The 21963-nt window shown below is 36.8% G+C and overlaps 1 protein-coding gene across 3 annotated transcripts in view; it reads left to right on the plus strand.

Moving 5' to 3' along the window:
- The window catches only part of ARID4B (AT-rich interaction domain 4B), a 95807-nt gene that overhangs the window by 69376 nt on the left and 4468 nt on the right, over positions 1-21963 (plus strand). For 2 of the 3 annotated variants that reach the window (XM_085315463.1, XM_085315465.1), the window contains 6 exons: positions 3940-4191; positions 11752-11836; positions 12668-12860; positions 15263-16474; positions 18628-18741; positions 21575-21790. In XM_085315463.1, coding sequence (XP_085171589.1) covers positions 3940-4191; positions 11752-11836; positions 12668-12860; positions 15263-16474; positions 18628-18741; positions 21575-21790 — 2072 coding nt within the window. The remainder of the gene's footprint in view (positions 1-3939; positions 4192-11751; positions 11837-12667; positions 12861-15262; positions 16475-18627; positions 18742-21574; positions 21791-21963) is intronic. The other variant, XM_085315464.1, reaches the window with a different exon arrangement.

The raw sequence follows: 21963 nt of genomic DNA on the forward strand, positions 1-21963 counted from the left end.
TTGTGACTCAGAAGTTAGTGCCTTCCTCTTTCCTCAGAATGCTGGACTGCAACCGTGTGTCCAGCCTGATTTTCTGTGGATGTAGGCAGAAGTGCTTGGACCAGTAACATGAAGCTTTTTGTTTTGGGCTTTCCTTTGCAACTTTTTKGGGGAAATAAATATTGATGAAGGGTGTTTGTTTACTTTTTTAAATTAGAAGTAGGACTCTGGTGTCATGGCTTAGCACCAAGTCTTARGAGCCTCTTCATGGTTTAGAGAATACCTGCATCTTAATACAGCTGTGATTAATAAAGTCTGAGGATGAGGGAGACTTCAAGTTTTTCAACTCTGTATTATGTGAAATAGGGGTTAAATATACTTTTAGGATGAGAGGAAGGGAAAAAAGAGGGAAAACAAAAATAGAAGCTAATTGCTGAACTYGAAGTGTCAATTACATTGGAATTTATTCTGCTAGTGGTTCAATTAACTGTAATGACTTAATTGAAGCAATAAWTGAAATAATCTTGCTTCCTCAAGTTTTAGAATAACCCTTGAAAAATTATCTTGCATTTGCCAACTCACCTGCTGTGTGTATGTCAGCATGGCTTGTCAGGGGAAATATATTAGAGTAGGTATASGTTGGCTGCAAGACAGGGATTCTAGGAGGCCGATTTAATGACCTGAATCGCACCCCGTCTTGTAGGCTRCACCTGGGCTTTGTGACAACACTGCGGCTGGTACCAGAGATTGTGGATTGAAATAAGTTTGCATGATGTTGCAGTTCCTTTAGTGTTGTAATAGCATGCACTACTTAGTTTATTAATATTTATTTGGCGGTACACTTAACTGTGTTACGGGTTTGTTGGTCATCTACCATATGTACTTTTTAAAACGCTTAAAGTGTTCAAACCTTTCAGCTCTTTTACAGTGATCTTTGAATTCAATGATATGCAATGTTTGTATGATGTAAACACTCTAATAGTTTTGCTGTACTATTAACAAATAATTTTTGAGTTCTAACTCATTCATTTCCTGCTTCTAAAGATGTATGCTTTCATTTTGTTGGGTATACATTAGAGGGATACTGTTTAGCTTGTGGCTGTAATTGAAAATGCTGTCTAGTCTTAAGCTTTATGGTCATTTTTGGTTTCTGGAAGATGATTACACCTCTGTTTCTGTGTCTTTTACACAATACATATGCACATTTGCTGCTGTCTTGTTTCATCAGCTGCTGCCTGCGTCGTTCAAGTAGTTGCAGCTTTGTGACAAATACTGCTTGGGGTGGTGATTTTTTGGTTTTTGTTTTGTTTCTTAGCTGACAGTGACTGCTGCCAAGATGCTYGTTTCTTTCTTTTTTCATGGGTTTTTGACTAAGGATTACAAGAAGTATAATGTTTATGTGCATATGTACATGGTCAAATGAGATTATTACTGTGCATGCTAGATGGCTGCAGTCACAGTTTTCTCTTACCAACTTCTGCTTTGTAGCAGTCATGACTTCATCTGCATGGCCAAGTTTGAGCTTTTTATGGCCTTGTAAAACAGATACCCTCTATTCTTTGCAATCATTGGAATGTGTTTTTCTGTTCCAGGAGCTATGTGAATGCAACAGGTTTTTCTGCTCCCCAAATCACGAATGTTCTTTGCTTTTTGTTTGGTTTCTTAGAACCTCCAGCTTATGATTGCTAACCAAGTCACTCCTCAGAAAAGTCTCTCTTTGATTGCAATCATCTCTGCTTCCATTTTGCTTTTGCTTCCCAACACTTCCCACAGTCTGCTCTCTACATATCTACTTGATAGTCCAAGTTACTGAAGTTCACAATGAGAATTTCACATATCTTTTTCCAGAGAGGTCCTGATACTCTGGAAAGGAGTTATGGAGTCTTTGTAGAAATTCTGTTGAGGCACYAAGAAAGTTGTAGTGTGTGCATGGTGAGAGGGGCCAAAGTTGCTGAACCTCCAAATAGCTGCTGGCTCTACAATTGGCAGACTTTGGATAATCCCATATCTCCTTTATAGCCAGGCATTTCTTCTTTACAGATACCATTCAAGAATTCTGCCACTAATTCAGTGATTTTTTTTCCCGTAACAGTTTGGTCTGTTACATTTTTGAAAATCTTCAAAGTAATGGGAAATCACAAGCTCATCTTTTCTCAGAGCAGTGGTGGCTCTGCTCCTGTCTCATTTCTTTTTAGCTTTGGAATGACGATGACTGCAGAGTTGAAGTTAGCTAGGGTTTTTGATTTGGTGCAGCAGAGTATGTAACTTAAGAGTGCTTAAATTACTGAATRATACATTTTGTTTGTTATGGACTTCTATTCAGGAACTTTTCAGCTCAGTTTTGGGGGAGTTTTATTAGTAATTTCTTTGGGAAGTAGATTCTGCCATATAGTGTGTAGTGGAGATGCAGTGAGATTTGCAGAGCTTGTTCATTTATATTTCAGTTTAACTCTGGTGGTCTGAACTTTGATAGTGAAGTAGCACATTGAAAGTATATTGTATAATCCATTTAAGATCTTGGCCTTACAAAACCAAAGTGTCTGGTCTGTGCAAAATAGAACTTAAGAGATATTTTCTATTACTTGGTTTAATTAAGACATCAATACTGGGAATTTCAGTATTTGTCTCATGCTGTATGCATTTGAAGRGCAACATTCATTCCTGAAGTAATTTCATTAAGTTAGATTGGTTGTGTTAGGGTTGAGTTTAGCTCATTGTTTTGAATTATCTTTTAGCAGCTAATTAGATGATAATGTTGCAATTCTATTTCTGCTAAGAAGCATTTGAAGAACTAAAGTGCTTGATCGCTTTTCAGAGAGAAARTAGCTTGATCTGAATGAGGCTTTTCTATGGATAATTTCATGGAAAAATTTAGGTTATTAAATATGAACTTTTGTTTGAGTTTTACTTAAATATGGGTGTGAATTGGACCTGGAGCAGCAGTTGTCTGTTCTTACGCAGCTTGTAATGCATCCAAGTGTATCTGTTCCAAGTCTCAGATTTTAAATTATTAGTGGCCTGTGGCTATTGTGAGTTTAGTAAGCAGTCCTAATCTGTTCTGTGTTGCATACAGTGGATTTAGAATAGTGTGAGGGTCCATAGTAATGTACTGTAAAGCTATTTAAGATTAAAAGGTATTTTTCCCTGCACCCATAACTTCTGCCATTTTGTCTGCCTCTAAGCTGGTTGGAGATAATTTTAAGAACTGCTCAGCAGCCCRTAGCTGCCACTGAGGTCAGCAAGACTTGTGGGTGCTTAGTGCTTCTGAAAATCGTTCCAAATGTCAGAAGATGCATTTAATTATTGTATAAATAAACAAGCAAGTGGTGACTATTTTCAAAATAAGTTAACTTTGAATGCAACTTTGATTTATATTTAGAAGACTCTTAGCGTAATTGGCAAGGAATGGCAAGGTCATAATCTAGTACTGGTTGGTTGATTTGTTAAACAATCTTGTATAGGTTATTTTTGCCTAAAATCTGCTTTTAGTTGCAGTCACTTCGAAGCGTTGAGATAGAGACTGTTGGTTATAAAAGAACATGGATCTTTTGGGGAAGCAAGTTTCAAGAAGCATTTGTAGAACTTGTATGCAAAAAATGGAATATAGGAAACTTTCTATATTGAGAAGGATAAATTTGAACTGCAAAAATGATACTTAAGCAAAGGGACTGCATGAAGGATCATATAAAGATTGAGTTTGAACAACTTCTGCTCATAAAGATTCTGATGGAGTATTTTTCTTTAAGCCAAGGCACTTTTGACCTTACAGTCACCAGATTTTGTGTATATTACTATATCCTATTTTGCCGATATTAGTCGCACATGGGGCATTTTCTCATATTTGGAGCCTGCTTTCCCAGTCTCTAATGCATCCACAATATTTATCAATATATGTGGTTTGGAACTGAAAAGCTTATGAAGTATCTCATATTAACTCTACAATTTTTTAAACCTTTCAAGAGATGACACGAATAAGGAAGAAGATGAAGATGAAGAAGAAGCAGAGGAGGAGGAAGAGGAGGAGGAGGAGGAGGAAGATGACAACAATAACAATGAGGAAGAAGAGTTTGAATGCTATCCACCAGGCATGAAAGTCCAAGTGCGGTATGGAAGAGGGAAAAATCAAAAAATGTATGAAGCTAGTATTAAAGATTCTGACATCGAAGGTGGAGAAGTCCTTTACTTGGTGCACTACTGTGGATGGAATGTGAGGTAACTTGAGTTTTAGCTAGTGATTACTTCTTGAATTACTTCTAAAATACACTTGTGTATTTTAAAAGCTAAATGAATATAGAGTTCTGGAGTCATAAGCTTTCAGTATTAATGTTCTATGAAGGTCATTGTACTRTATAAAAACTATTTAGATTTTTAACATATATAAATGCAGTACTTTAGAAAATCATCTTAAAATGACTTGTTCAAAGAAGTCTTCCTCTGTTGCCTGTCTTATTTTTTTTAGATCTCTCCCTACAACAAATGATAAATCCTCCTTTGGCTCTCTTAAGCCAATTTTATCTTGTACAATATTTGAATAGTGTACTGAACTGAATCTGTGTGCACACTCTTCTCAGGACAACAGGGAGTATACTTGCAGTTTTGCATTCACCAAGAGAAATATGAGAGAAACATCGGTTTTTGGGGGATGCAGGGGAAAGAGTATTTTTATTTTTTTTTGTGTGTGTGTGTTTGTTTTTTTTTTCTTATTGGGCATCCGCACTTAAAAACAAGCAAACAAAATCTTAATTCACTTCCGCCTTGACTTCTTAATGGCAAATTAGCGTGCAGCAAATACTTGCCTTTCATTCATTCGGATCTAATTATTTTTATTTTTTTCCTCTCCCTCCCCCTGGCTGCCTCAGACTTCCAAAGAAAACTCTTCTTAGTCCAGTATCTTCTTATTCTTAATATTTTTAGGAATATATGCTTTGTCTTCAACATGTTTCTATTAATGCTATATTAAAGTATTAATATATTTTTGCTACTTATAACCTATAGAAATCTTGAAGAAACTTGGAAAACAGGAAAGGAAACTAAAGCTTCTGAGTGACTTTTAAGCCAATTACTAATTCTATTACACCTCTCCTTTTTTCTTTTTTTTTTCCTCCCCTCAGTTTCAACATCTCCCTGCTCATTATTCTCTGTTTTGAGCTTTGTTATATTACTGAGTTTGCAGATCTTTTTWAAAAAAACAAGTGCCTGAGGCAAATCATCTTTTTTTCCTGGAAAATCTGAGGCTCTTAAGATCATCTTCTTATGATCTGGACTTTGATTCCCATCCTACCTCTGACAAGGAGGGCAGGACAAATYCTTATGCAGTGCTAGCAGGATCAACTGCCAGAGATCACAGTAGCAAAAACATGATGCTTCTCCCTGCCTTGAATACACCGCTTTGCATCTAGGTCTACTGATTTCCAGGACCAYCTAAGCCACTCCTGAGGAATAACATCTCTATACTGATGGCTTTGATAGTGGCTTTGTGCAGAATTTTGAATATATTGATCTACAGAAATATAATCTATCRTGTAAACTGTGTGTCTTCAGGCAACATTTGTAAGCATAGTGGGCTGGGAAGTCTGGGCCTTAAAATATCAGAGTACTAGGGAGGGGAGGGCACCCRGTCCAAGTAGGATTCGGAATATGACCAGCATTTTGGTCATTGTTGGGGAAGGCCTGCCTTAGGAGTGCGGACTGGTGAAACTGGCACCCTGCTTGTGGATGGTCACTGTGTATAAATCAAAGAAGTTTCTTGATTTTAATCTCCCTGTTTGGGAATTCATGTGCAAACATAGTGATTTTCAGTAAACATATTTAATAGCATTAACTTGAAAATAACTATATGCTATGACATGAGAGGATCAGAGTTTTATCTGTGGAGTACCACTTCTCAGAAGAATTGAGAAGTCAAAAATGAGCCTTCTGTCTTGGAGATCCRAACACCCTCATTGTTAATTTTTCAATTTGTTTTGGTTTTTGTTGTTCAATTGTTTCAAATAAGTATGCAGACTGATATCAGAAACATTGTTTTCTGTGACTATGATATATATATATATACACATTTATATAAAGCATTTTTAGTAAACTTGTGCTCATTTGAGAGGTAGGAGTTGTTTGATCTTTCTGGCAGCAGGACTTGCATTTTATATTCTTACCTATGGTGCAGAAGGAGCCCTCTGGAGCGTGCTGACAGACAAGGATTTTTTTTTTCCACACGCGCACACAAATAAAGATATCAGTGGTTGAGATCAAGCTTTGGAAATCATGTGGAATCTGCTAAATGTGGCCAACTTATTTAATTCAGATTAAATGATTTAAAGTTTTGGATCGAGAGGAAGTGTGAACAAGTCTAAGGTAGAATCTGAACACTTTGTTTTAGCATAGTGAAGATGAATCTTGTATGAGGTATGCTGTCGGATGGTTTGGCTTTGAGTTGGTCACAACCGGGAGAAGTAGCTACTTGGTGCAGCTAGTAATTCCTTCCTCTCCCCCTCACTTTTACTTTCTGTTTAGCAGGGGCAAGTGCTGTATCATCAGGTTGTGGTGTGTGCTGGGCTCAGACTCCAGGGTTTTCTTAACTCTGTCATTTCCCACACTTTRAAGTCAATTTTTGTATGTCTCCTGTAGGTCAGTATACCATGTAATGACCTGTTCTTTAAGCCCCCATAAGCCTGAGCAGGAATCCTAAATAACTACCAAAGTTTTCTTGTCACRAGTTAACTTAAATATTGGTATGGGATTCATAAGAGTAAGTGTGCATTGAGGTGTTTGGAATTATTTAGCTTTGCTCTTTTTTTTTTCTTTTTTTCTTCACTCTCTAGAGCTAGTGACACTGACCACTGTGAAATGTCTTATTTTTAGAGTAACTATAAAACACAGAAATGGATTGGAATTTAACAGCATTGTGTATTTGCTCTACTTTATGCTGAAAAACCTCATTAGCTCCTGCAAATCAAGTGATTGCATTTCTTGGCCTCTATCAGAAATGCTTATGTGGAGTGGAATCTGCCTTGTAATGAAAGAGAATGGTAAAAATGTCTCCGTTGCTAGAGAAAACTTCGTTATCACATATTAACAAGAAACCTCTCTAGAGAAGAATTGCATTTCTTCTTCCTTCTGACTGGCTCAACTGCATTCTGAATTTTGTATGCTTTATCTGGAACTAAAACTTCTGAGAGCTACAATGCCGGTTCCTTCTGTTATAATTTTGCTTTTCAGTTGCCAGTGCTTTAAAGAAAAGTGTACTATGTAGGTTTTTTGAGGTGAATGTCTTCTGCAGTACATTCCCAGTACTAGAATCACAGGGTGAATATTCAGAACAAGTTTAGGTTGTTTCAACTCTGCGTCTATCATATGGCACGTATCACAAGACATGTTTTTTCTAACATGTTTTRTCTATTTAAGAATGTGATTTATTCTTTAAGTGTGTTTTCTTCAGAAATCTAAATGAGGAAAAAGTATTAGTTTCTGTCTCAAAGTGTTGAAGCATTAACAATTTACAAGTTCTGTACTTAACAGTCAGCCTCTGCAATTAAAGGAACTTAGGTAGTCGAATTTCAGATGCCTTGAGTAATGGAGGAAGAATTATGAAAAATCAGTGTCCTCTACTATTCTAGTACTTTAAACTGCTTGGTTTGATCGCAGCTASCAAGAACACTTAATTCCTTGCTAGCAGATGCAGACAGTGTGATGGAACTGCTCAGTGAATTTGCCAAAGTTTGCTAGTTCCTTGAGGTAAACTGTCTTCCCATGGAAGTGGAGAAAATAGAACCTTTGCTAGTACAAACCTAGCAGCTGGAAAATATACTTTTCTTCCATGTTTCTCCTGAAATACTCCTGTGAAGGATTGACCGTTCTGTCTCTGAGCATGTTGTGCTTTAACATGTACTATGTACAGGTGAATATTCCTTAGTGCGTATTCCTATATCAGTTGCCAATTACTTGTTTCCACTCTGTAACTGGGCATCCAGCCTTCCTTTGTTCATTCGTTCCTTCCTTCCATCCGTCTCATTGCAACCCAYCTCTCTGTCAGACTTTCATGTTGACTGGTAAAACAAAAAGGCTTCGCTCCTTCCTACCTCRCCTTGGTTTTTATCTTGGTACGGCAAAGGTAATGTTCTTTCTCAAGGTATTCCAGTTTTTATGAAAACTCCCCCCCGCCCCGGTATTTAACCAATTTTGTACAAATGCATTTAGGAACATGTCCTTTCCCCCTTTGCCCAGTTGTTTGTTTTAAGAAGTCAGATTACAGAAGAAATTGTACTACTATGTTCTGCAAAATATCTGTGCTGTCTTACTCTGATATGTGCTTGTAACCTGTACATGCTCAGGGAGCCCTCTTGGCTTTTGAAGTGCTATATTCCGTCTGTCTAAAAGTGAGTGGTATCACATTAACATTAATTGTGTGTGCCTATACTTTCTTTTTTGTTGGAGGAGGGAGGAAATCATAACATCTTCCTTTCAGAAATCCCAAGTTCGGAACTTCCCACAAATCCTCACCGGTGCAGAAAATTCCTAACACGAAAAACTAGCGCTACTTCCCAAAACCGGAATTTTTCTTGTGTCATGTGTTGGGCGTATTTATTCTTACATACCTGCTAGTTTCCAATACAGTGTCTGATACTGATCCAAGAAGCAGATATGTGTGTATGTGTATACATATGCGCCTTTGGCAGGGGGTTGAGAAATAATTCATGTTCATGAGGTGAGCAAGTGTGGAAACTAAGGGCTTGGCAGAAGATGGTACTGTAGTAGAAACAAGCCAAGTCTTTTGGAAGCATGTGTTTCTTGTAATGAGACCTGAAGAACTTTACTGTTCTTCTGCTTTTCTTTTGCCTTGAACAGATTGTCTGAAGCACCATTAGTTACAAAGTGAGGAAGATTTTTGTTTTGCTGTTCTAATCAGATGCAGTCCTAAAAAGGAGGCCAGTAATCAAGTCTCACATGTGATTCCCATGCAGGCTGGCGCCTGGTGCACCCTYCAGATTTCAAGGCATTTTTCTGCTRTGCAGTAGAGCAAACTTGCTTTTTGGTCAGGTTGTCAGCTGTGGCTTGGGATGCATCTCTTGCAGGATCTGTTTGGGCACGGGGCTCTGCTGTCACAGATTAGGCAACTGTATGCATTTGGCATGTGAGTGATGAAAGGAAGCTGTGCCATGCAAAGGTATCTTCAAGGTTTCCRTGGTGCTGGAGCTGCTGGCAAGATCTGAGTGCTGTTCTAGGTACAGCAGGAGAGGAGCTGGACATGCTGGGGCCAAGAACTGTGACTCTTAGACACATAGGTTTTCAATTTATGCTCCTTAAGAAGAGTTGTGAATGCTGCTTCATGTGTGTAGCATGTAAGACCCTCTATTTAGATGAAGAGGTTTACGCTTCTGTTTTTGCTTCTCTCCTTCACTTAAGTATGCCCTGTGGTCAGCTATGAGCTATTACCCTAACTGGCAGTACAATTATCTTGAATCATTGATGGCATGTGCAATGCACAGACTTTGTTTGCTTGTGTGGAAGATTGTTTTGCTGTTAGAAATGCATAGAATTAGTGAGTACAAATTCTCTATTATGGCAGCATAATTGAGACAGAAAGAATACTTAAGATAATTGCTTTTCCATGTGAATATGTCTAATCCTATTGCTATTCTCTTGCAAATATTTAGGTCTAAAGAAATCCTCTTGCATTTATCTAAACTGCAAAATCTATTTGGCATTCTACTTAGCAGTATTCCTTTTTGAAAACATGTTTGTGATTTGAAGAAAGATTACCTGAAATAGGGTTGTCAAAAGTCCCTGAATATGGGAATTTTCCCTACCAAATCTGTTGCTTTCTTTTAAGATAACATGGAGCATTCAGTCCATCTAGATATTTTTTATGCTTTAAACAATGGACACAAGACTTGCTGTCCAAGTTTCTAAAATGTTAAGGTGCTGTATCATCCTTTCACTATCTGCTCATATCATAGGAATCTGAGGACACCCAGATCTTCAGGAAATGGCTGTAGTATGGGAGAAAACGTAGCTTGCTAGCCTTATTCCAGTGGCAGAGCATAAAGCAGGCCGGCTATTTCATGGTTTTTGTTCCAATTGCACAAAGGTAACAGGAATTGCGGTGGGAATCTTGCAGATCTCCACTACTTCTCTAGTAATGGGCATCATCTGCAGCCYAGTGAGGGTGCTGGTCTCAGAGCATGTTCCAATGGTATGTTCCCTTGCTTGTCCCTTTTGCAACAAGCTTGCAACTGCTGGCTGCTATTTGTGTGTGTCAAGCTGGTTGTTGGRAGGCCCTGTGCTGTAGGATGTGTGAGGCTACCTGTTTCCTAAACGCAGCCCTGCGTAAAGGTGGTAGGAGGAGGCTGTTGTAGACTACACAGAGTATGAGTGGGTAAGTCTGACTTGAAACCACTGTGTTTATGAATCTTTTCTAGCACTGAAGAGTTCTATTTAAGTTTTAGAGAGAAATCTGAGCCTATCTGCTTACCAGTATCCTGGTAAGAGTACAATTAAAACCATCTGCAGCAATGCAGTTACTTTTCAGGGTGTTGCAGTCTGCAACCAACCCCAACGGTTGTAAGGTTTTGTGGTTGGTTTGCTGCAACATGGGATGAGGGGGAAATTATTTTGGAAAACTGAATTTCAGAGACTACTGCTAGACTGAATGGATAACTTTGACTCGTCTATGTTGTGTTCTGAGGTGTCTGTTTTTTCACTGTATTATTATGTGGAATGTAAGTTAGTAACAAAGCAGTGTTTAGCTGCTGGAATACTGTGCTCAGAACTTGACTTAGAGAGTAAAAGAAAACAAGTTGGAAGCTTACAATTTTTCCTGAATAATCCTTTTAAAGTATCAGTTACTATTGTAGGTACAATTGGCAGTGGTGGTGAAGAAACAGAATTGGGGCTACATCAGCAGTCACTGTGTATTAAAATCATGGTGCTTTAAGTCCACTTGGAAGGTGATCATGAGTGCGTAAATTCAATTCTCTTTTGTACTAGCTCTCTTTTTTTTTTTTTTTTTTCTTCATGATCACTTAGTGAGCTCACAATATCAGTGTGGCTGCACATTGAAGCACAAGTTAATGTATGCTGACTTTTAACAGATTTGTTTCTTATTCAGACAGTTGCTTGAATTTGCAGTTGAAACAGGACAGGAAGTTATGCTTATTAAAAAGTTGATGCTTGAGTTTTTCAAAAACGCATAGTGAAATTAGTTAAGTACAGTTTCATTGCTAAAGGATATTCTTACAAAGAACATATCTATCTCTGGGGGATAAGACAAGTGATATGTCCCCTGATGTAAGTTGAAAAACTAATTGAAAATGAATTGGAAAATGACATTTCTCAAAGTATTAGTGACTTAAAAGATCACTTTACAGATAGTTGGACAGGAAATAATTTCTTTCTGGTTGACTAGTTGCTTTTTATGCAGTTGTAAAAGTTTTGAAGTGGGTGTACAAAATATACCCCTTAGAGATCCTTACAGAATTAACTTTCTGATAATCTGTTTTATCTATGTACATAAATTTCATGTTGTGTGATCTAGAGTAGTACAAGTCAAAGCTGGTATTTTGTAACAATCAGTAAAGAAAACTGTCCTATGTATCTAAACATATGAAGAACTGAACGTTAGCTGTAACTGTACATGCTGAAAAGTATATGAATGACTATTTAATTTCCAATCTTGTTTTTTGTATGTTTAATACTTTTGAATTCATTGATAATTTTCTTCCATGATGCATCAAATGTTTACTTAAAAACATTAAAAGTGTGCAAATTTTTTGCTTTTAGGTATGATGAATGGATAAAGGCAGACAAGATAGTGAGACCAGCTGATAAAAATGTGCCAAAAATTAAGCATCGAAAGAAAATAAAGGTAGTTTCTCATTTTTTTTCCCCTTTCCCTCACCCCTAGTCAACTTTAGTTTAATTTATTCTTACATACTTTCTCCACTTTCCCCTTTTCTTAGCCTTTTAAAACCAAATAAGCTGTTTTTTAGCACAGTTTTGTTCTTTCTTTTTTTTTTAGGGAAAAGCTTTTTATTTACTTATTTATTTATTTCCTCCTGCCCTATAGCTCTCATGGGAGTTAAGAAGGAAACAAACTAGATGGCTCCACTTCTGCAGCAGTGGTGGCAGCCAGCTCCCAGCAGCAGCATTTGTTGAGCTCCCTCTGCTGATTCTGTGGAACGAACCAATGACTAATCCATGTATATGTGATATATTTATTCCCTTCATCTCCTTTATTTAAAAAGTAATTAAAAAAAAACACTCTGATATTTAGGGTGAGACTGCATGCTTTGGGCAGCAGGCTTCAGGGAGACTTCTTCCGCTCCTGCCTGCGATGCAGGGCTCTTCCCCCACGTGCTGTGGAGCCTCCCACCGGTGCCGGGCAGCGTTCCGGAGCCCTGGCCAGCCCCTGGAACAGGGTGTCACAGAGCTCGTCCTGCCCGTTGCCACTCGGCCTTCGCTCCTGAGGCGYGGGCAGTCTCCCCTTTCAGATCTGTTGTAGTGTTGAGGTAATTCCCATTTTTGGTGCAAGAACCTCGGCATAGACCCGGAAAGACATTCACAGATTCCTGAGTAGAGAGGAAAGCTTTTCTTTTCAGATTTGATGATGAGGGTAACTATCACCATTGCTTAATTGTAATCCATGTTGATTTGTATACTCAAATAACAAGAGCTTTTGATCTTTTCTTTAATGTAGAATAAAACTGACAAAGAGAAGGAAGAGAAGTATTCCCCTAAAAACTGTAAATTGCGACGTTTGTCAAAACCGCCCTTTCACACCAGCACATCGCCAGAGACTGGGTCCAAGCTTGATAGCGCTGAAGCCAAAAATTCTGAACAAGCTCCTGTTAAATCTATAGAAATTACTTCTATCCTTAATGGGCTACCAGGTACTGTTCATAAACTTTTTCTGACTGTGAGTAGCTTTCATCAGTAGTAAATGTCAGTGTAGAGCAACTGATGCAATTGCACAATTGTAAGCTTTTGAGGCTGGCTATGCATGTGTTTCATTGTATTACATCACTTTCGGAAACATTTTTGTATACTCTTACCTACATATATATAAATTGATACTTACATTTTCTGAAAATAGGTATTATAGATTCAGAGTATGCTCTTAAAAATACATGCTTTTATAGCTACATTTTCTTTTGCTGCCATGTAAGGCATATTTGCTTCCTATGTTATTTTGATTTTTTTTTTGTAATTGATAAAGTTATCCTTGTCATAAATAATGGAACTTAATAAAGCTGGATTTCCTATCTTGTTCCTAATATTGTTTTCCCTTTCCCATACTTTGTTATCAGTACTATAATAACTAGTTGCCTTTCTTCTTCCTTAGTTCCCTACAGGGCTCCAGAAAAAGAAACTGTATTTGATCTAAGTAGTCTGGGTAATTTTTGTGAAAGTTGTATGAACTTAGTAGTTTTCTAGACACTTGTTTAAACATGGCCAGTGGGTTCTAAACTTGTAGGTGAAAGAACAGACCACATAATCTCTTAAGCTTCAATTTCTTAGGAAAACAGAAACTAAAAAAATACTTAGTGGTGATGATAATGACACTATTTTTACTGCTATAATTAATCTGTCATTAACTTCTGATTACAAAAGCAATTTGACTTATACTCTAATGTTTTGGAAATCTAAATGTTTTCCATGTTACATAATTAGTTTCCAGAAATGCTTTTAATTGTGTGCCATTCTTCTATCATTTAAGTCCATATGCATTCATGCTGTTGATTTAAAACTATGTTTTCTCTTCCCCTCTTTTTTTTTTTTATATATGAAAGACTACCATTTTTTGTGTCTCATTCCCCCTGCCCTCCAATTTTAGAGCTGTTTGCTCAAAGCATTTTAAAGGTCTTTTCCTACACTGGATTGATTAATGCTGTTGTATGTTATATAAACCTTCTTTTTAAAGGTCACAGGAAAATAAATAGTTTGTGAGGGAAAACTAGTGGACCTGAGTTTTGGTTACAATTTTTTAACATGGAGTTCTTGGTTTTCATTTCAAATGGCAAACTCCGATTACCTTCTTTGTTATATAGTAATGTAGTTACAACACCCTGAGCTTCTGAGAAGACAAGTGTTGAAAGCCTTTTTTAAGTGATAGACTTCTTGGAACTTTAGGCCATAGTATGTACCATGATTCTTCAATTTAAAAAAAAAAAAAAAAAAGAGAGAGGAATGCAAAACTTGCTTTCTGATTGAGTCAGAGTAGAAATTTAGATCCTGCCTTATAAATAAATAAAGAACACCTGAGGCAGCATTTTCCAAGTTGTTCTGTCCTGTACCTCTCACTTACTTGTTATCATGCTCTTCTCTAAGTTTGACTTAGACTTTTTAGAAAAAAGTTAACTTTGATCATCTCAGTTGAAAGTTTTCTTTCCTCTCTCCCTTTAGTTATATTGCCATCTTTAAGGAGGTGGTAAGTTCAGTGAGGAACAGAGAATGAGAGCTACGAAGTGGCATGAGGGGTGTTAAACTGGCTGTGTCACTAAAAATGGCGTATAAAGGAGCTACCAATATATTTAAGCCACTTCTTACTGCTCCTTGTATCCGTTTCTTTTCCCGTTGGATGGGCTTGCTGTTGATTCTTTCCTATCTCTGTTCTTCTTTTCTCAGTTTCTTCATTCCTGACCTTGAAATTTCTTACTCTAATCTACTCTTTTATTATTTGTATTTCTTAAAGTGCCTTTGTTCATTACTTCATTTTTTTGAAGGATGGTGACCAGATGAGTGTTTCTGATGCACTATCATGTCTCCCTTTTTTTTTTTTTTTTTTTTGCTCCCCTGTCTTTTACCATTGTGGATTCTTTAGGGTAATTTTTGTCTTAGTCTATGTTTTGAGTGTTGGAGGAAGGGCAGTTATGTTGTAACTCAAAAAACATTAAGAGTTTTTATATTAAATACTTTTTACATTTCTGTTTTGGTTTCTGTTATGAAGAAAGTTCTTATTTGTATGGATTAATAACAAGTGTCACTCAGATAAAAGCTGTTACTTTGTGTTGTCTGCTTGGGAAACTCCATGGAAAGAATTTCCTAGAGATGTGCTTTATAATACTGTGTTTCCAAACTGAGTGACACTGCTTGTAATCTAGCTATTATACCTTTTCGATAGAATGGAAAATWATCTTTTGAAGCCTTTATAGGATACAATTTAAAAATACATATCCTCCTAGAAAGCCCAATAGCATTGATTCATATCATTGCAGTTTTCTTCAGCTGTTCTTGATACAGAATCAAAACGAACTTTTTTATGAATGGCTTTTTATTTATTTTTTTTAACTAGCTTCTGAAAGTTCTGATGATAGTGAGCAGGAAGATGACCAAAGTGCCCAGAATGTACATACTGATGGCAAAGAGGAATATCAAGATGAAACTATGAGCCAAGATAAAAATGAACTCTGTCTGAAAGAAGAGCAGAGCAATTCATCCCTCCCAGAGGAAACTAAAGCTCTGACAGATGTAGCAGTGCCCARGTCAGGATCCAAGTCTCCTGAAAGACTGCGAAAAGAGCTAGAAGAATTATCTGAAGATACTGACTCTGATGGAGAAGATGAAACCACAAAGAAGAGAAAGGAGGCAAAAAAGGAAATAGTTGATAAAACAGCAAAACCACAAGTAAAACGTGGTAAACGAAGATACTGTGTTGCCGAGGAATCTTTAAAGACTGCGTCACCTAACAGAAAGGATGAGAAATCCAAAAGCAAAGACTCCCTTAGTTTAGAAAACAGCAGTAACAGCTCCTCAGATGAAGATGAGGAGGACAAATCTAAACTGAAAATCACTCCGACTAAAAAGTACAATGGATTAGAGGAGAAAAGGAAGTCTTTGCGGACAAGTACTTTCTACTCGGGATTTTCTGAAGTAGCAGAGAAAAGGATAAAGCTTCTAAATAATACTGATGAAAGACTTCAGAATACTAGAGCTAAGGATCGAAAAGATGTTTGGTCAAGTATTCAGGGACAATGGCCAAAGAAAACACTGAAGGAACTGTTCTCGGACTCTGACACTGAAGCTGCTGCTTCCCCTCCACATGCTGCTCCTGAGGATGCTGCAGCAGAGGAGCAGCTCCAGACTCTTGCAGAAGAGGATGCATCTTTGACTAGCTCTGAGCTTGAAAAACCTTTGCCAGCTAGCATAGACATTAAACCTGTTGAGGAGAAACCAACTGAAACGGGTGAAAAGAAAGTTGAATTTCCAAGCAGTGGGAGTAATTCAGTGCTAAATACTCCTCCTACAACACCTGAATCACCTTCATCTGTAACTGTAACAGAATCCAGTAGACATCAATCCAGTGTCACTGTCTCTGAGATGTTGCCACCAAATCAAGAAGAGATACGAAGCATTAAAAGTGAAACCGATAGCACAATAGAGGTGGATAGTGTTGCAGGGGAGCTGCAAGAGCTGCAGTCTGAGGGAAATATTTCTCCAACAGGTTTTGATGCCAGCGTGAGCTCCAGTAGTAGTAATCAGCCAGAGCCAGAGCATACTGAAAAAGGTAAAGGACATGGGGAAGCAGCTGTGTTCAACCTAGACCTAGCTCTGTCTACTGTGTTGCTGATGTGTTTGCATTCTGTTATTACATTGCTGACACGTTAGTTAATAAGGTTGGAGGAAGCAGTAGCCTGCTGTCTACTTTAGATCTGTGGAAATAGCATAATCATCAATTGAATAAAAGATAATCTTCTAGGAAATTTTCTGTGGCCTCTTGCTAAGAATTCTAGTGGTTTTAATGAGAAATAAAGCATATAAGAATAAAGTTTATATCGGAAATGACAGTGACAAAAGACCAGAGCAAGCTGTAATGCATATGTGTTGTAGTAAGCTGCATTCACTTTAAAATACCTTGCTTGCAAGTGGAAGATGCTGTTTCTTAGTAACATTTTGAATCTCTCTATGCTGATGATTTGGAGCAACAATTTCAAACTGCTTTCTAGATCCAACTATCTTGTATCAATTTTAAGAATTTGGTTTTTTTATTTAAAAACTTGCCTTTTTTAGGACTCTTCCTACTAATTTTGAAGGAAGAGTTTGCTGTTTACATTCATAATTCATAATGATTTGATCACAAGTTTTATGACTAAACTAAATAGTTGAAGAAAGTCTGTTTCACAACTTAGTACTATTTCTATCTAAAGATTTAGATATTGTCTTTTGAATTTCTGAATCTGTTGATATTTGTCAGTGTTTGCCATTATAGATTACCATCTTTAGGATTTCACTGAATTTTTTTTAAGTATTTTCCATAGGTCATGCTTATAATTCAATATATGCTGTGGAAATCAAAGTTGAAACCATTTTAAGTCTGAAAAAAAGATGGTTAGAGGCTGGGAGTGTCTTGGCCCCTTCCTCCCCACCCCACTCAACTCACAAATGGGTTTTTACCTTCAGATATGTCTTTGTAGGTTATTTTTTGAAGATCCCATCTTGGGACCAGTAGAGTAGAGGGAATGATAAGGGCTCAGTCCTGACAGCATTTATGTATGTGACATCAATGGACTGGCTGCTTTTTAGCAATTTTCAAGGGTGTGTCAGAAAAACTTCTAAGAGATTCTCTGGCTGTTGCATAGTCCTGTTAAAAGCACAGCTACTTTTACAATGTTGATCTGCCTAAAAAAATTAATAATCCAAGAGAAGAAAGTGTATGTCTGAATGTAATCCGAAGATGACAAAATGATTTCTTCATCTCAACAGATTTCAGGTCTCTTGAGGACAAAAAATAGTTAACTGAATTTTCTCAATCAAAGTACCCTTAAGGTGTGTTACCCTCATCATTCTGTTCTTGTTGCATTCTTTCAAAATAGCAGTTCAATGTTTTTACTTAAAAAGACAAGAGAGTTTGCAAGAGAGGTGGAAGTTCTAGTCCTCAATAAATAAACCTGCAGTGCTTTCTCCAGTTCATAGATGGATAGGTGTAGAACTTCCTTTCAGACATGAAACAAAGAAATTAAGTTACTGCCACATGAAATCAAGAAGGTTGGGTTTTTTTTTCCTTGTTGTTTTTATGGTATTGATAGAACAATATGTATTCGGCTTTTAACTTCCTCTCATTTTGTCAGCATTCTGCCTCTTAGAAAACTGGATGACCTCACTGTTTCTTAATTTACATGGTTTTATTAGTCATTTGCATCTGTAGATCAGGAGGGACTTCCTTTTTTTTTTTTTTTTTTTAACAGATCATTGACTTATTTTTTAAATCATTTTCTTTGTTCTAGACTTTTTTGACATTCAATTAATGTAACCACTGATAACATGATAATTCAAGGGGTTCTTTTTCCACAGCTTCCAAGTGTGGCAAAAGCTTTATTTCTAAAATTCAGTTTAATAATTCCTTAAGTTCTTCAAATACATTTATTTCAATTTAATTTGCAGTATAAAATATATTTTAAAAGAAATTTGTGTGGTCAGAGAAATTCTGATGATGCATATGAGAAAGTTATTTGCAGTTATGTTATATATGCACTTCAAGCAACAAATTGCTTTCTCTTCTCCACCTCTTCTTGCCAATATAAATAGAAATCTGAACCCGGTTAAGGATAGATAGGGACAGTTGCGTTGCTGTCTGCAAACAATGGTTGAGAAAGATGCACAAAAAAAGACACACAGAAGTGCAAATATTTATTCTTGTTTGTTTCTTTCTTTCAATTATAGTCTGTACAGGCCAAAAAAGACTGAAAGATGCTCAGGGAGGAGGCAGCTCTGCAAAAAAGCAGAAAAGAAGCCATAAAGCTTCTTCTGTGAACAACAAAAAGAAGASTAAAACTAGTAAGTACAGCAGCTTAATGTGAAATAACATGTATGAAAGCATTGTTTCAGCTCTTGAATGACTGTAGAGATGAAGTCTGGAAATAAATATATTAGGACAAAATATTCTGAGCAGGGAGTATAAGTGCTGTATAAGTGAATAATCTATTTTTAATGAATGCTAAAGTATTTTTAAATGTCTTATTTTGTTAATTCTGGGCCTGTTTTGAAGAAATGCTTAATATTTTTGTAATTCAGGAAGACTAAGAGGCATGCACGTTTCATGCTTTTAGTAGGATAGGAACTTTGTTATCACCAGGGAAAAAGACAGGAATCTGACATCATGGTCATGCGTTTAAAAGGGAGACTGGAATTTAGCTCAAACTACACTTGGTGTTTTCTGCAACGTGAGTTTTTTAGAGAATATATATCTAATATATATAATATATATCTTCCAATGGCAAATACATAAATAATTCCAGAAGACCACCAGCTCTATCTTTTGCTATCATTTTTTTTACATCTAGAGTAAATAATGCATGCTTTAGCAGCTTTTTTTTTTGTCGAATTAACTTAAAGAAGCTAATTGGAAAAGTAACTATGGTACTAGGAGAGAGAGGCTTAGTAAAAGCAGAGATATAATATAAGAGGTATAAGATAAGAGAGAGACATGCACACATATTCASGAGACAGCAGGATCAATTACTGCCTCTTCTCACTGTTCATATTAACAAGAAATATCCAGGGACAGTCAGCAAGGATAGCTATAAAAAGCAATTGAAGTAAGGATTGAAAATATATACTGKCTCTCTCTTTGTTAGTTTTAGTAAAATTCTGCCCCTTCTGATCTGGTATTTGCTTTCACTGCACCTGTAGTTCATGTTCAACAAGCCCCTCTTCATTCTCTCCTCCTTTTCTTATTCTGTTTCACTGATCATCTTCTAACAAAATCCTTCCTCTTTCACTCACTCTAGGAATTAAAGTAGCAAAACAAACTGGCTAAGCAGAACTAATGCACCAATTTTAGCTTTATCATTACTCCCTTTTGATTTTTGTGAATTTATCTCTCAGCCTGTACCTTTGTCAGGACTAAGATTTTTTTCTTGTACTGTATACAGTGTTCTGTGTGTATGGACTTTTTTTTTTAAAAAAAAAAAAAAAGCTTTAAGCACTACTGTAACAAAGGCAATAAATAGATTTAAAAAAAAGTGGAGTCAGTTGTGAGCAAAAATGTTTTTTTGTAAAATTCAAATGTATCAATTAAAGTTGTTGATGTCGCAGCTTCAGCTTTTGTCTTTGCATTAAGATAGCAGACAACTGCAGCTCTGCAGCCAGCAGGGTTCCTTTCTACAACATGTGTATTGGTGTTCTTCCTCACTGAAGAACTTGTTTAGCAGCTTCTATCATGTAGATAACTGGATCATAAAGAACAGAACCAAAAGGGACTGTGAGGGTCCATCTTGTCAGTACCTAGGGCATGTACAACTAAGGCACAAATTTCTCATAATAARTGCTTGTCAAACACACTTTTTTAATAACAAATCTAATGATGGAGCTCTTGTAACTTATCTAGGCATTTTCTTCCAATGCTTCACTAGACCCGTGCTGAATTACTACCTCTCCCTCCACCCTAGTTCTACTTTTGTAAGGCTGAACAACTTTGATCCTTTTGATCATTCATTATAAATCATGTCTTTTAGAGTGATTATTTTGTTACTTTCCTTTGGACAGTTTAATTAGAAACCCATATTCAGTTCAGCCTGGTACTTTATTATAAAAGTGATTTAGTGTGGTATSGGATAAGCTGGAGATGTTCTTCTGCAGATAAAAGCAGAATGTAAAAATTGCATTTAAGGGTTTTTTGTAGATGATATATAAACTTCCCCTCATTATTAGTGACCTTAGTACTGAAAACCTAAAGTAATTAGTTGACATAAGGCTAAAAAAAGTGAGTTGCTTACTCTCACTTCTTTCTTATGCRTGGCCTTAGAGATTACAAGGAAAAGCTCCTCTATAACAGTAACCTTTAAAATTGCAGCACTGGTAGAAGTTTGTGTATCTGTAYAGCGTATCTTTCTCTTGTTTATCTTCTTTATATTGATTTATAATAAAGCAATCAGACTTCCTAGCTGTTTTAGGAGGAAAAAAAAAGTATAGCTTCATAAGCAAAAACTATCCATAAATGCATGAATAAATGTCACTTACCATTATCAACATTTGTACCTACATTGTTAGATTAAATGGCCTTTTGTGTGTTATTTTCAAACATAGAAAGCATATTCATTAATATCTCAGTAGTGCCACATCTGATTCTTTAGAATCAGTTCTGAGTGTAGGATGCATCTTTCCTATACAGACCTTGGGTAGTCAGATTTTATTCAGGAATCTTCATRAAATTATTTTTCTCTCCTCTTACATACGTTCATTTGGACTTTCAGCAGTATACCTGCCAATATTCAGGATAAGTTATAGAGCCATTGACAGGTAATGGAGCCACAGTATGGTCCTTCTACCCACTTTCTAGCTCTAGGATTTTGATTCCCATGAGCCCARTTTGTAGCTATGAATCTACCTGCACAGCAACCAAATAAACAGTGTTATCAGTGCAAGACTTCCCTTTCACAGCATGCTGGAATTAGAGAAACCTCATTGTATGGCTGCCTGTTTTGTGGTTCTGTCTGAGCTTTGGAGAGGCAGGTTTCTATGCCAGGGTAAATTGTATCAATTTAGGGTAAAAGGGATTTCAGTCAAACTCCTTCTATTTGAAAATCAGTGCAGGGGCAACTTCTGATGAACTTTGGTTTGCGGAAGGTGGTTATTTGTTTTATAGTAAAGCATTTTCTTATTTCTTCAGCAAATAGCAGTGATAGTGAAGAACTATCTGCTGGTGAAAGTGTGTCCAAGACTCAGTCAGCAAAGTCGGTTTCAGCTGGCATGAAATCTCACCAAACCAAATCACCTGCAAGAACACAATCTCCAGCAAAATGTGGGAAAAATGGAGAGAAGGAGTCTGATCTCAAAGAACAGAATAATCGTTTGCCCAAAGTTTACAAATGGAGTTTTCAAATGTGTAAGTATCGTATTCAGAACAAGCCCAGGGTGGTYCTAGAGTAACATATAAGGGCTTCTTTTTTTTGAATTTTTGGTTTGTTCTTTTTCCTCCCTAGAATTATTCCATCATGAGTTTGCTTAGTGTTGTGATAAATCCAGGGGCAGTAGTATGTGGGCGGTTGTGGGTGTTTT

The sequence above is a fragment of the Rhea americana genome, unplaced genomic scaffold (genome assembly GCF_003343005.1).
Source record: "Rhea americana isolate MKP2758 unplaced genomic scaffold, rheAme1 scaffold_43, whole genome shotgun sequence".
Lineage (NCBI taxonomy): Eukaryota > Metazoa > Chordata > Aves > Rheiformes > Rheidae > Rhea > Rhea americana.